The 13719-nt window shown below is 38.3% G+C and overlaps 1 protein-coding gene across 6 annotated transcripts; it reads left to right on the top strand.

Moving 5' to 3' along the window:
• Positions 1-175: 175 nt before the first annotated feature.
• MIOS (meiosis regulator for oocyte development) lies at positions 176-13495 on the top strand. Of its 6 annotated transcripts, none has more exons than XM_051609394.1 (11): positions 180-331; positions 1105-2474; positions 2675-2773; positions 3625-3882; positions 5189-5358; positions 6995-7060; positions 7621-7779; positions 8520-8672; positions 10072-10276; positions 11346-11475; positions 11715-13495. In XM_051609394.1, exons 2-11 carry the CDS (start codon positions 1178-1180, stop codon positions 11809-11811), a joined length of 2634 nt encoding a protein of 877 aa, XP_051465354.1. In that variant the 5' UTR covers positions 180-331; positions 1105-1177; the 3' UTR covers positions 11812-13495. The 6 variants fall into 6 exon arrangements, with proteins under 6 accessions (XP_051465359.1, XP_051465354.1, XP_051465355.1 ...); XM_051609395.1 differs by having other exon boundaries at positions 1108-2474; XM_051609397.1 differs by lacking the exon at positions 180-331 and adding an exon at positions 396-524.
• Positions 13496-13719: the final 224 nt, after the last annotated feature.

The following is a 13719-nucleotide window of genomic DNA, read 5'->3' on the forward strand; positions in this document are numbered from 1 at the left end:
AGTGCCGCCGCTTTTCCTTCCCCGCTGCCCCCGCAACCGGAAGCACTGGTGCGGTGCCCGTTCTGCCCTGCGGAGCGGCGGGACCTGCGGGGGCTGCGGGGCTGCCGAGGCTGCCGGGGCTGCGGAGCCTGCGGGACCTGCGGGACCTGCGGGGGCTGCGGAGCCTGCGGGGCCGCCCTCCCGGCGGCCTGGGAGGGCCCAGCGGGGCGGGGGAGCGGCTGCTGCGGCGGGGGCCTGGCGGGCCCCGGCAGCCTCCCCGTGCCGCGGCCCCTGCGCTGGGAGCGGCCGGACGGGCCGGGCTGCGGTCAGCGGGCCCTGCTCCCCCGGGCAGGTAGGAGCCGGGCTGGGGAGGTCCGGAAGAAGTAAATAGCCCTTCCTTGTCGTGCTTCCCCAGCTAGCCTGTCCCAGTTTCCAGCTGTTGGGGAACTTTATAGGATCTGCGGGGGCTTTTTCTTTGTGTGTAGGTACATGTGATGATTCCAGAGGTACAGCCACTGAAAATGTAAACGAGAGTTCACAGCGATGTAAGTTTGTGCGGGCTGCTGGGCCAAACACGAAGGGAGATGAGGGAGCACTGGGGAAGGAGGTGGGATTAGAAGCAGTAGAATAAGATGAGGAGTGGAAAGCTGTATTTCCATAGAAATCTTCAAAGGAGGCAAGTCTTTCTAGTTTACAGAACCGACTTCAGACAACAGACAGACTCTCAGTTCTGTCGATTAATGCATGTCAGGCAGAGATGTTTTCTTCTGCGTGTTTCAGGGTGTGGCTCTTCAGCAGCAGCAGCAGCAGCAGCACACCCACTTATCATGCCACATCACATTTCAGTTAACTCTTTCCATAATAAGATGATACTGGTGTGGCATTTGTAAACACAGCAAACCCTGTTGGAAGTTGGTGGGTGGTTACGCTGGTTCTGTTTCAGTAGGTATATCCCAGACAAACAAAGCCTGTTGCTGTGGAGAGGATTCAGGCTTTGGCCTGAGGTGTGCTCTAGGTGAACCCTTGGGCCGAGAGTTGTCCAGAACCGTCTTCTTGATTGTTTGAAGATACCAGATTACAGAATCACTTGGGATTTGATAACATTCATACACATTATTTTCTCAGCAGCGTCCTTGTGAATGGATATCACCTGAATCTTCTTCCAAGAGCTTAAATTGCATGTAAAGTTGCCTTAAAGATGAGTGGCTCCAAACCCGACATCCTGTGGGCCCCACACCACGTGGACCGGTTCGTTGTGTGCGATTCGGAGCTGAGTCTTTACCACATTGACGCTGCTGTCAGCTCCGAGCTCAAGGCGGGGTCCTTGCGCTTATCAGAAGAGACCACAGCTACCCTGTTGTCCATCAATTCAGAGACTCCATATATGAAATGTGTGGCTTGGTACCCAAAGTACGATCCCGAGTGTCTCCTTGCTGTTGGACAGGCCAATGGTCGAGTGGTGCTGACGAGCCTCGGTCAGGATCACAACTCAAAATCTAAAGACTTGATAGGCAAAGAGTTTGTTCCCAAACACGCCCGGCAGTGCAATACCCTTGCATGGAACCCACTGGATAGCAATTGGCTTGCTGCTGGGTTAGATAAACATCGGGCTGATTTCTCAGTGTTGATCTGGGATATCAGCAGCAAATACGCCCCGGAGACTGCAGTTGCTGCAGAGAAAGTCAGGCTTTCAGCAGGAGAGCCGGAAGCGGGACTGGTAGTAACAAAGCCACTGTACGAATTGGGACAGAACGATGCTTGTCTCTCTCTTTGTTGGCTTCCACGGGATCAGAAGCTTCTTTTAGCTGGAATGCATCGAAATCTGGCAATCTTTGATCTGAGGAACACAAGCCAAAAAATATTTGTAAACACCAAGGCTGTCCAAGGAGTGACTGTTGATCCCTATTTCCACGATCGTGTAGCTTCCTTCTATGAAGGTCAGGTTGCCATATGGGATTTAAGAAAGTTTGAAAAGCCAGTTTTGACCTTGACAGAGCAACCAAAACCCTTAACGAAAGTTGCATGGTGTCCAACAAGAACTGGACTGTTAGCTACTTTGACAAGGGATAGTAATATCATTAGACTGTATGACATGCAACATACTCCCACCCCCATTGGTGATGAAACTGAGCCAACAATAATTGAAAGAAGTGTCCAACCATGTGAAAACTACATTGCTTCATTTGCCTGGCATCCTACAAATCAAAATCGAATGGTGGTAGTGACTCCAAACAGGACTATGTCTGACTTCACAGTTTTTGAAAGAATTTCTCTGGCATGGAGTCCAGTGACATCCTTAATGTGGGCTTGTGGACGACATTTATATGAATGTACAGAGGAAGGAAAGGCTAGTTCCTTGGAAAAAGACATAGCTACCAAAATGCGGCTCAGAGCTCTGTCAAGGTATGGTCTGGATACTGAACAAGTTTGGAGAAATCACCTCCTAGCTGGAAATGAAGATCCTCAGCTGAAATCGCTTTGGTACACTCTGCATTATATCCTTTATTTTGCTGTACTCTATATCCTAAAGAAGCAACATGCTTTTTATATAAACCATTTCTATGAAATACATAAAAGTCTTTAATGCAGCATCCTGAAACTACTTTGCATATGTTAACAGGATGTAACAATTAAATTAAAATATTACAGTTTTCAAACACTTGGGAAAAATTAAGCTTCCTATACATGGAAATACTTATGAAGCAGTATACTGAAGATATGGATCAAAAACTTACAGGAAACAAGGGTCCCTTAGTTTATGCTGGCATTAAATCAATTGTGAAGTCATCTTTGGGTAAGAACATTCCATCTTTGCTAAGTTATATTGTAGTATGTTTATAGAATGATGCTCTTGTGGGTTTGTCTTTAAAAATACTGGAAAAGGCTATTTAAAAACACAGAAGCAAAGTATTTCTGTTTGTGTTTTAATATATTGAAATTAAAACTTAATATTACAGTAATTTCCAGAATTTCCAGTGTTCTTGGAAAGTCAGTAATCATCAAAATATCCTTCAGCTAAACTCTTTAAAACATTTGGATTTTGATTGTAGCAGTGAAAATTCTTGCTTCCCGTGTAACTTCTGTTTTTCAAAGTTCCACACAGTAGTGTCTATAGTCACTGCTAATGTACTTTTATGTAACTAGGTTTAAGCAAGCTGTCTTGTTCTGAAGTGGTAATTGTCCCTGATGCATCACATTATGCCTCCCACACTCAATGAAGCTATTATAATTATTATTGATTTTTATTATTTGCATCTTTCCATTCACTGTGTCTTATTAATATTTATGCTCCTTGATGCTTGCTCAGGAGAAGAGAACTGGTAGAGCAGGTGCTTGACTGTGTATAACATGTTTTTGAATTGAACCTACTGGTCACTTCTGTCAACTATACCAAGAACCTCCAAAAATCTTAGGAGGTAGAGGAAAGGAAAAAGACTTGGTGGGAAATATGTGTCAAGTTCAAATGCATGATTTATAGCAGATGAAAATAAATGTGTTTATGTTTCTCCTTATCACAGAGTTTTTAGTTGTGTTAATTTGAAGTACTAAAATATGATACTCAGCTTTCATACTCTGAAATCAAAGCGTTGTGATTGCAATTTAAGTTGTGATTTAAGCATAATTTAATTTATTTCCCATTTCTAGGAACAACAGAGAACCTCAGGCACAGCAGAAGTGGATCCGATAGGCAGGCAGATATTATTCAGTATCTGAGTGAGGAGCGATCATTGGCTTTGCAGCTCTGTGGGTGGATAAAGAAGGGAACAGACTTAGATGTGGAACCTTTTTTAAATTCATTGGAACAGGAAGGAGACTGGGAGCGAGCTGCTGCTGTAGCACTTTTCAACTTGGACATACGGCGAGCAATACAAATTCTAAATAAAGGGGCTTCCTCGGGGAAAGGTGCGTATTTTGTTTAGTATCTTTTGGTTTGGCATTATATCACCTTTTCTGAAAACAGAATTATGAAAGATAGTATGAGAAAGATGCCTGTTTTCTTAAGAAATAGTTATTTGAGCTGGAGACTGACAAATCCTGGTCTTTCATTCCTCAGACTATCATATATGCTTTACTGTCTAATTAAAATAGATTGTGTTTCAGGATTTCCTATTGATGCAGACACCAGGAAGTGTTATACTCAGTACTAGTGTGATTCTTTTATTTTAATGGAATTGTGTCTTGGCTAGATGCCATATACATCTGCTTCTGTAGGCTGCATGCAGCTTTTCACCAGGGCAACAGCTGTGGAATAACTCAAATGTAATAATAAAATCAGAGAATAGTTTGGGTTGGAAGTGATCTTTAAGGGTCATCTAGTCCAGCCCCCCTGCAATGGGCAAGGACATCTTCAATTAGATCAGATTGCTCAGGATAATACTCAGGGTCTGCAGAAAACGTGTTTTGGAGTAACACTTGCTAAGAGTTGCGACGTAAGAGGCAAAAGTTAAGATACTGGAGCTGGGACATGAAGGGATTTTTGTTCTGTTTTCTTGCTCCTGCAAGTCCAATTTGCATTAGTGTTCTCTTACTGAATTAAAAGGACTGTCTTGCCACTAAAGTGCTTAGGTAAAACATGAAGGGAGCTGTTAAGGTTCTTTTATTTTTAATATTGTCCCTTTTTAGGGGGAAAAGTGTGTTTGCCTTCCATAGGGAAGGTTTGGAGTGGACACATTCTGTCTTTAAATTCAAAATTAAAATTGAACTTCCTGACAAAAGGAATATTTAGATTAAATAGATTTAATGTTTTTAGGAAACTTGATAACTTGAAGCTGCTATATGCAATTGTCATCTTCCAGCTAGATCTGTTAAGTGATGCAATATATGCAATCCTATCTTTAAACTTCTTGTGGATATTAATTATGGTTATGGCAATCCTTTATAGCAACAGGAAAACATTTAGCAGTTCAAAACTATTTCAAAATGCTGGAACCAGTGTGGTGTTGTTTCAAGTATAACTGAGGCTGTCATGCATGTGGGCTTGTGAGTTTTAGACCTGTTAACTTACCTGAACAGGCATATAAAGCAGAAACTGAAACATGCTAGTGTGTATGCACATTTATTTCAGGTAGTGTTAATTCTACTGCATTTTGTCTTGCATTCTGACAAAATGTTCTGTTTCAAACTGATGTTTTCAGTTACAGTTTTAATTTGGTTTCATTAAGTCCTTAATTTGAGCATTGTTTCATTGTTGTTTTTTTCAATATATCAGGTGATTTGAACCTTAATGTAGTAGCAATGGCTCTGTCAGGCTACACAGATGAGAAGAACTCACTTTGGAGAGAAATGTGCAGTACTCTAAGACTGCAGCTGAACAACCCCTACTTGTGTGCCATGTTTGCTTTCCTGACAAGTGAGTCTGGTTCATATGATGGTGTTTTGGTGAGTAAATGTCTCTTACATGTAAAATCCTTTAGGTAATAGATGCATATATATATGCACACACACACATGCAGGTGAAGTGCTGTATACTCCGGTAATTAAGCAGATTAGAATATATTATTTTCTTCTGCTGCTGCTCAATACCATTTTTTTCTCCTAATAGACATCTCATATTAGTGAATGTTGTGTTAGTGAACAGAATATAACAGAAACAACCAAAATATTCGACACGGTTCACGCAGAGGAATTATTGTTATTTTTTTTAGTGGGGACATCTTAAACCCTTAGAAATACATTATCCAAATTATTTAAGCAGGAAGGAAAAGGGAAGAGGGAGTTTAATAATGGAAAAGCACAAAACAGAGTAAGTGCAGGGGAGTTCACAGAATTTTCATTGAGCTGTCTTTGCATTGAATTGTATTACATTTTTCCTTGCTTGTTAAAGTAAATTTAGTGTGATAAAACAGTAGACAATAGTTTCACATCTTCTGAAATCAGTATAAACTGGCTCAAACCAGGACACCATGTGAGAAGGAAACTAAATCTTTAATTATGAGATATTTTGAGGCTTTACAGGGGTAACATACATGGTCTTTGATTAGAGAACAACATAGACTCATAGAATTACTTAGCTGGTAGTATTTAGTTCAAAAGAGGACTCCTCTAATGCAGCAGGGAAATTGTGCAAAATCTATTGATGACAAGGCTGTCATAATATGATGCTTTTAGGGTAGTAAATAAGGAAAGAATCCCTGAGGAGAGAAACCTGAGGTTTTTTTCACTGGCAAGAGAGAATGCTTGTGTTGTCTGGATGTTATTTAATAATTTTATAGTTGTTTTTATTGATGGATCGGAAATGAACAGACCATAGGGTTTTTTTGTTTTTGTTTTTTTTTTTAATTTTCATTTTTCCTTTAATGAAACCTGTTGAAATTTCCATGAAAAATATTTTGCCATGCACATCTCCTTGTTCTAGCAGTGTCAATCACAATTTCTATTCTGAAAATACCAGGAGGGATAAATATGTGCACAGCTAAGTACCAGAATGAATCTAGTAAAGGATTTTTTTCTGAAGTGTTAGATCTAGTGAAAGGATTAGAAAGCAACAAGTAACTACTATTGCAGTGCTGCACCTTGAGTGCTAATATACCTGTGAGAAATCTGTTGGATGTTGGGGGTTTTGTTTTTAACTTTTAGTTATTATTGTAGGAAGGAATCCAGTGGTTAGACTAGTTATTTTGTATATATAGTAAACAAAGGTTGGTTTGTTTTTCTTGTCCCTGTGGCTTCCTGAGCCTCTTGCCTGTATGTGCTAGAAGAACTCTAGGCCAGCCCTACCTGTCTTGCAAAGTTTCTGTATCCAGAGTTTCATAAACAATATAGGATGTGTTGTAGCAGGATTTCAGCTACTTAAATAGATTATGCCAGTAGTCTGGGGCTGATACCTGTACCTGAGTATAAACAATTCATCTGATAACTAGTGTTAGCATTCTTCAGCTGCGATGCTTTCTTTGTCCACGATCAAATTCATGGTGTTAGTTACACAATGGCGCAAATGTTCTGACTTCTACAAAGAGCGTGTTGAAAAAGTAGAAGCTTGCATGTGATGGTGGTGTTCTCATTTTTCTCTCCAAAGTATGAAAATAATGTAGCCGTAAGAGACCGAGTGGCATTTGCTTGCAAGTTCCTCAATGATGCTCAAGTAAGTCTGACGTTGCATGTTTAAGCAAACTGTAAAGCTGGGTTTTATTTAGAGATAGAAGAAGCTTTGGGGTGGAGGGGTGAGCAGTGGAAGCAAAGAGTCATGAGTGATTTTTCTTGTCACAATAGGTGATAAGGTTATAGTAATTTTTAAAATGTTGATTACATGCTTATTTGTTAAGTGTTACTGCATTAACTGCCTCACTGATGACTACTTGTACTTATTCAATATTTATTTCCAGATATTTACCTTCTTTTGATTTAAGGCTTGGTTTTACAGCAAGACTGTTCTCTTTTAAATCCATCAATTTAAAGAATATGTAACGTCCCTCTTTGCACTTCCTATCAGGAGGCTTAAAGTTTGTTTGTGAATATTTTAATTCTTGTAGTATAATAGATATAGTCATGCATCTTTTCCTTTATAACATTGAGCAAGCAGCATATTCTGTTAGCAAAAGACCAATTCTTAAAGAAAGTTATCCAATTATTGAAAGTTTTGACATAGGCCAACATAAATTATTTAGGAACAAATGGCAGAAGTAACTTCTTTTTTTTGAATAGCTGAACAGGTTTATTGAAAAGCTGACAAATGAAATGAAAGATGCTGGGAATTTGGAGGGAATACTGTTAACGGGGTTGACAAAAGATGGAGTGGACTTGATGGAAAGTTATGTTGACAGAACTGGAGATGTCCAGACAGCAAGCTACTGTATGCTACAGGTTAGTATTTCACTCTAAAACAAATCTTTAGAAGACAACTAAGCATAGTTTATTTAACAATATAGTATTGGATCTTGTGAACTAAAAAGTATGTTCTATAATAATTTGTGACCATATATATCATACCTGTTCTATGAAATAATCTGAAGCACTCAATGTTACCTTCAAACATGTATCTTCACTCTCTCTGGTCAAGATAGCTTGAGGAGATACCAGGGAAGGGAGGCAAAAAGAAAAAAATCATCCTTTTCACTAGCTGAACTGGGAATATCCATTCCTGTGCTTATTGCTGGTGTGTTTCCTAATAGGTTCAAAATGATAGAGAACTGAAGTGTTTTTTGTTTCTCTGTAGGTATTGGTTTTGTTTTGGTTTTTTATGACGAATATGTCATGGCCCTTAACAGTTGCAGCTATTGCCAGCACTATGTTTAATTGCATATGCAATCAGAGCAATGATACAGGCTCTGGTATGTGACAAAATTTTATAATCCTTCATTTGACAGACATGAGTTTCTAGTAGGACATGGCAGCAGGGATATTTTCAATCAGGCAGTCAGGCTGAAGAAAATTTTTACCAAACACCCATTACAGTTTAACAGAAAACTAATCTTTTTCTAGACAAATTACAGTGCATTATTTCTTTTATCTTGTAGTAGGCTTTGTAAGGTTTTGTGAAAAAGTGACTTCTATGTATTGTGCATCTTCAGTGTGTGTCTGACACATTCTCCTGCCTGCTTTAGGGTTCTCCATCAGATGTACTTAAGGATGAGAGGGTTCAGTACTGGATTGAGAACTACAGGAATCTTTTAGATGCTTGGAGGTTTTGGCATAAACGTGCAGAATTTGATATCCACAGGAGTAAGCTGGACCCCAGTTCAAAACCTTTAGCCCAGGTAAAGATAATTCTTGTGTGATGAATCCAGAAAGGAAAGTGGCATGGTACTTCTGTAGAAAAAAGCTGCTGGCCACACCACAGCTTTTATGAGGATTCATATATAAAAGAAAGATTTCAACTCAGTCTGCCCTAAAAAAGTAGTAATGTTTTTTTTTTTTTTCAAAATAATTTTTGAGAAAGGACTTAACTGTTTTGATAGAGAATACAGAATTATGGTAAACAAAGCTGCATTTCTTCATATCTAACCTATGAAATCAATTCCCTACTACTTTTATTAAAGTGTTTGATTTTGGTTGTTTTTAATTTTATTTTTGTAAACCCTTCCCTTTTCTTTCAAATAACAGGTTGTCTTTCAGAAACTGTAACTTCTCTACAGTTTTTCTGGGGGAACTTCTCTTTTCCTCCCATGTTGAAAACCAAAATCAGAGATGTATCATCCAGCTAAATATTGTATCATGGTGAGGATGATGCTGCAACCAGGGAATTGAACAAAGAACCAGTTTAAATTGGCTCTGTTTTTATAGAAGCGAACCTCAAAACTATTTTTGAGGTTCTTGAGCCTTAAAATAAAAGTGAATAGCAGCAACTTTCATTATCAGTTCTGAACATAAGCTAAACCAAAAACTAACACCCTGTCTGACTGCTCTACTTAACATCTGGTGGCATTTTTAGCTAATGTGGTCTTACCACAGCACCTTCCACCCTCTTATGTCTGCAAAGTGTGTGTGTTACAAGCTGTAGGGCCCAGAGGGTTCTAAGGAAGGCTATTTTTGCTTTTGTGTATCTGTCACAGCTTTTAAGGAGAGCTGCATCCCTACTGCTCCAAGTGGGAGGGATTTTAGTGATTATAATGGTATCTATATAATAAGGTAATATATAATAATAATGGCCATCATAATCTAATAAGCTTTTTCCTTATGTCATCAACTTAAATAGCCCCGAAGAGCTAGAATTATGTGCTTCTTGGTATCTAGTCACAACCTCTGACATAAGGTATGCAGACAAAGATTAATAGGAAAATTCTTATGTTGGGGAATTTGAGTGGTTCACCCAACCACAATGAGGTAGAGACCAGATTTAATTATACCATGAGTAAACACTTTATTACTGTAGGTATAGGTTTTTGTTACCTTAAAGAGTACCTTTCCAAGTTCTAGCAATTGTGCATGTTTTTATGTGCTTTCAAGGTAAGTGGGCATCATTAAGGCCTGCTGCTCAGGATTGTGTGCCACATCTGTGAGCCAAGGTGGTAGAAACTCCTTTACAAGTAGCTTTGGTTTTCCAGGACACTCTAAAATATCTGGTAAATAAGTGTTTGCTAGCTTGAGTGAATTCACTCATGGCTGTAGCAAAAGTAGGACAGAACGAAAATATTAATGGGCTTTTGTTCTCTTTAGGTGTTTGTGAGTTGCAATTTCTGTGGAAAATCAATCTCTTACAGCTGTTCAGCTATTCCTCATCAGGGGAGAGGTTTTAGTCAATACGGAGTTAGTGGTTCACCAACTAAATCCAAAGTTACCAGCTGTCCTGGTTGCCGTAAACCCCTTCCTCGCTGTGCACTTTGCTTGATAAATATGGGAACACCAGTTTCCAGCTGTCCAGGTATGACACAGTGGATTTTAGTTATCCAGCTAGAGTACTAGTTAGAGGCTTAATTAGGCAATTCCTGTTGAAAGATCTGTTGCATCTTTGTATTTATACTTATATATATTCACACTTGTCATTTTGAGAGAGAAAGACCATAATTGAAAACTTTACATCCCATCTGATTGTATAGCGATACCTATGTCTCAGTTCCTTGGTGTCAGACAGTGTGCATGGTTCTGACAGTTTTTTTTCCAGTGAGAATATTGGTGAAATTCCAGTCAGATTAAAAGATTCAAGTATTGTGGTGGTCAGTATTGTGAGCCCTAAAACATAAGAAATGGGAAGTGAGATTCTTGAGATAAATGGTAGGGGCACTACAGAAATCTTGGAATGTGTATTTTTAGCTGGAAGAGGAATTTAATGTGTTACATGTTCTGTCACTAAGTATGAAAGAATGGGTTATTCTGTCACAGATAAGGAATACTATGACTAGAATCTCTTGGGTCTAAGTGGCTTGGGCTCAGCCTTAGACAAGGACAAAGTGCAATTGATTTTGTGTATGTTTTTAGGTCAGTCTTGTTACAGATACATTAGCAGCTCTGCAGTTGTCTTTACACATCTTTTTTCATCCTTTCACTGGTCTGTTATGACTTCCATATAGTATTTGTTCCAATTCACTACTTAGACTTTGTTGTCTTTTTTAATATACATACATACTATTTTTTTCCTAAAGCAGAACATCTCATTTGCAGTAAAGCAGGCCTATAATTCACTGGAGCATAAATCAATCACTGAAACAAATCAGTGTTGAACAAGATTCTGTCTGTAAAATTTATTTAATAGCCAAGTTCAGCATGTCTGTAAGATGTGAAACAAGAGCTCAGCAATGCAACTCTTCTTTTGGCCTTCCACCAGTTCTTATCTGTCTAATAACTTTACTGATTTCTCTTTTAAAATCGGGTCACTTTTTCCAATAATATTCCTAATTTCGAATTTATTCGAATAGTGTTACTGAGACTGAAAGATTAAGTTAAGCATAATGATTTACAAGCATATTTGTGGGGTTGGGTTTGCCTCTGCACAGGAGGATCCAAGTCAGATGAAAAAGTGGATCTTAGCAAAGACAAGAAGTTAGCCCAGTTCAACAACTGGTTTACTTGGTGTCACAACTGTAGGCATGGTGGACACGCTGGCCATATGCTTAGCTGGTTCAGGTAAGTTGATGTTAAAATCCTCCTTACTTCACAGGTGTATGCTGCCCTGAGTAGGACTTGCCTTCTTTGCTTATTTATCATTATAATGTTTTGTTGGTTTAGGACATATGCAAAACTTAACTATGATGCTTAGTTTTTCTGAGATCTATGTCCCTGCATGTACTTAAATATATAGATCACAAAATTCCTGTTAGTTTTATTTTATCTTTTTTTTTTTTTCCTTTGCTACTGCTATCTAGGGATCATACTGAGTGCCCGGTTTCTTCCTGCTCATGTAAGTGTATGCAGCTGGATACAACAGGGAATCTCATTCCAGCAGAGACTGTCCAGGCATAAATACTGTTTGATAATGTGGGGCTCTCTAATGGATGTCCATCATAGTCCAACCATGTATTTCAGACAAAGGTCTTTTGTGACTTACTGTGAAAAAATAAATTGCTATCAGATGAGTACAATGATGTGTGTATGACTGTGCTTGGTAGAAACAAGTGTTCCTAAATTGAGCCCCTGGGTACAGTGTGTGGTCCTTCTTCAGAGAACTGAAGTAAGTACAGAAGCACTCATGGGATCATGGACTCTTTGCTAAAACATTTAATAAAAGTATTCAGGGTAATGCTGGTTGGCCTTTTTGTTTTTCAAACAAAGCAGTGTTTCTAAGCTCTGTTTACTGAAATGGGCCTTCAAAATAAAGACCTGAAAAGTCGTCTTCAGAAGATTACAGTGATGCTGTGGATTCCTCCATTCATTGCTTCATCACACTTTCTTGTATGCAGACATTTCCTTCTAAGTTAATTCAAAGTGCCACTATTAATTGTATTCTCAAGATTTTTATTTTAAAGAAAATTCCATTTCTTTTTGTTTCAGTTTTGTTAATAGTAAAGTAGTATCTTTTGCAATTTAAGCTCTTACTTAATTTACCTACATATGTAGCAGATGTGAATTTTAATGTTAAAGAATTTGGGGATTTTGTCTCCTAGAAAAGGCTATAATCCTAGAGAAGTTCCCAAAAAAGTAATGAGTCAGTTCCAGTGCAGAGTGCAGGTAAACTCTAGGAGATTTTGTTTGAGTAATTTTTAATATAGTACTGTGACGATCTAAAATTGCAAGGTGTGGAGACTTGTAAATACTCGTTTTAAACTACGTACTGAGTTTTGACTACAAAAATATTTGAAGACTTTTGGTTAATCAGTATTTTTCTGTACTTCTGAAAACATACTGGAAAGTGTGAAATTGACCAATAGAAATCCTGCTTCTGGTCACTAGTGGCTACCAGTGTGCTCCCAGAAGGCTGCAGTTTCAGAAGTAGTTCTAGAAATGTTATCAGCTGGAACTAAAAATATTTATTGAGAGTCAATGGTATTTTGCTCATACCATTGCTAGATGCTAATCAGTATTGTTGTCTTTGATTTGTAGGCAACAGAATTCACACAAATTAGGGAAAAAAACCCACCTGTTTTAAGGTATGTGATAGTAACATCAGTTTACTTGGTGTATATTTATTTACTAGTAGAACAGTGTATGAATTACTTCACATGTGCGTGCTATGAAATACTTAATGGAATGCTTGAAATAAACTGGTAACATATTGCCAGGATGGTGAAAACTGATGTTTTAAAAGAGACTATATTGTAATATACCACTAGTTTTAAGTACTCTAGTGTAGTTGCAACAAGATAGAACGTGGAAGTGTTTTCTGTAGATGTACATGATTACATTCAGGACTTTTGGTTACATTTTCTGATTTAGCATTAATGTATCTGCTGCATTCATTCTGATCTAAATTTCTTGCCTTATTGACAAAAGTTGAAAATCTAAGAGGTACTTGATATTTGTAGGCATGAAAGAGTGGTTACTTTTTTTCTTGTTCGACTATTTATTTTTCTTTCCAGTATTTTTGCACACTTTATGTTGCTGTTGAAGAGCTCTTCAAAATGTTCCCCCAGATGTAAACTGGGGTTTGATTTATGATACCCTATTTATATAAATACAGGCAATAAATCCTCATTTCCATAAAATGAAAGTTTTGTAAGTGTCCAGGATGTTTTTATTCCTCTCAAATAACAACAATTAGTAAATTATCCTGATAAATTCCATGTCCAGGTGAATACAACTACTAATTTAGTCTCGATTTCTTATGTAAAGAAAACACATAACATTTTTAACTTGACTATACCTGTTTGTGTCCAATTCTGTCACTTAATTAAGATCTTTACTGATACTTGGCATGTCTTTGAAGTGTTTTGG

Source organism: Apus apus, chromosome 2 (assembly GCF_020740795.1).
Source record: "Apus apus isolate bApuApu2 chromosome 2, bApuApu2.pri.cur, whole genome shotgun sequence".
NCBI classification, from domain to species: domain Eukaryota; kingdom Metazoa; phylum Chordata; class Aves; order Apodiformes; family Apodidae; genus Apus; species Apus apus.

Bases quoted from the DNA above. Each gene is read 5' to 3' on its own strand.
- MIOS (XM_051609394.1), top strand. From the start codon at position 1,178: ATGAGTGGCTCCAAACCCGACATCCTGTGGGCCCCACACCACGTGGAC. The intron at 2,475-2,674 runs ATATCCTTTATT...ACATGGAAATAC, and splicing joins GCTTTGGTACACTCTGCATT to TTATGAAGCAGTATACTGAA. The intron at 7,780-8,519 runs GTTAGTATTTCA...TGCCTGCTTTAG, and splicing joins CAAGCTACTGTATGCTACAG to GGTTCTCCATCAGATGTACT.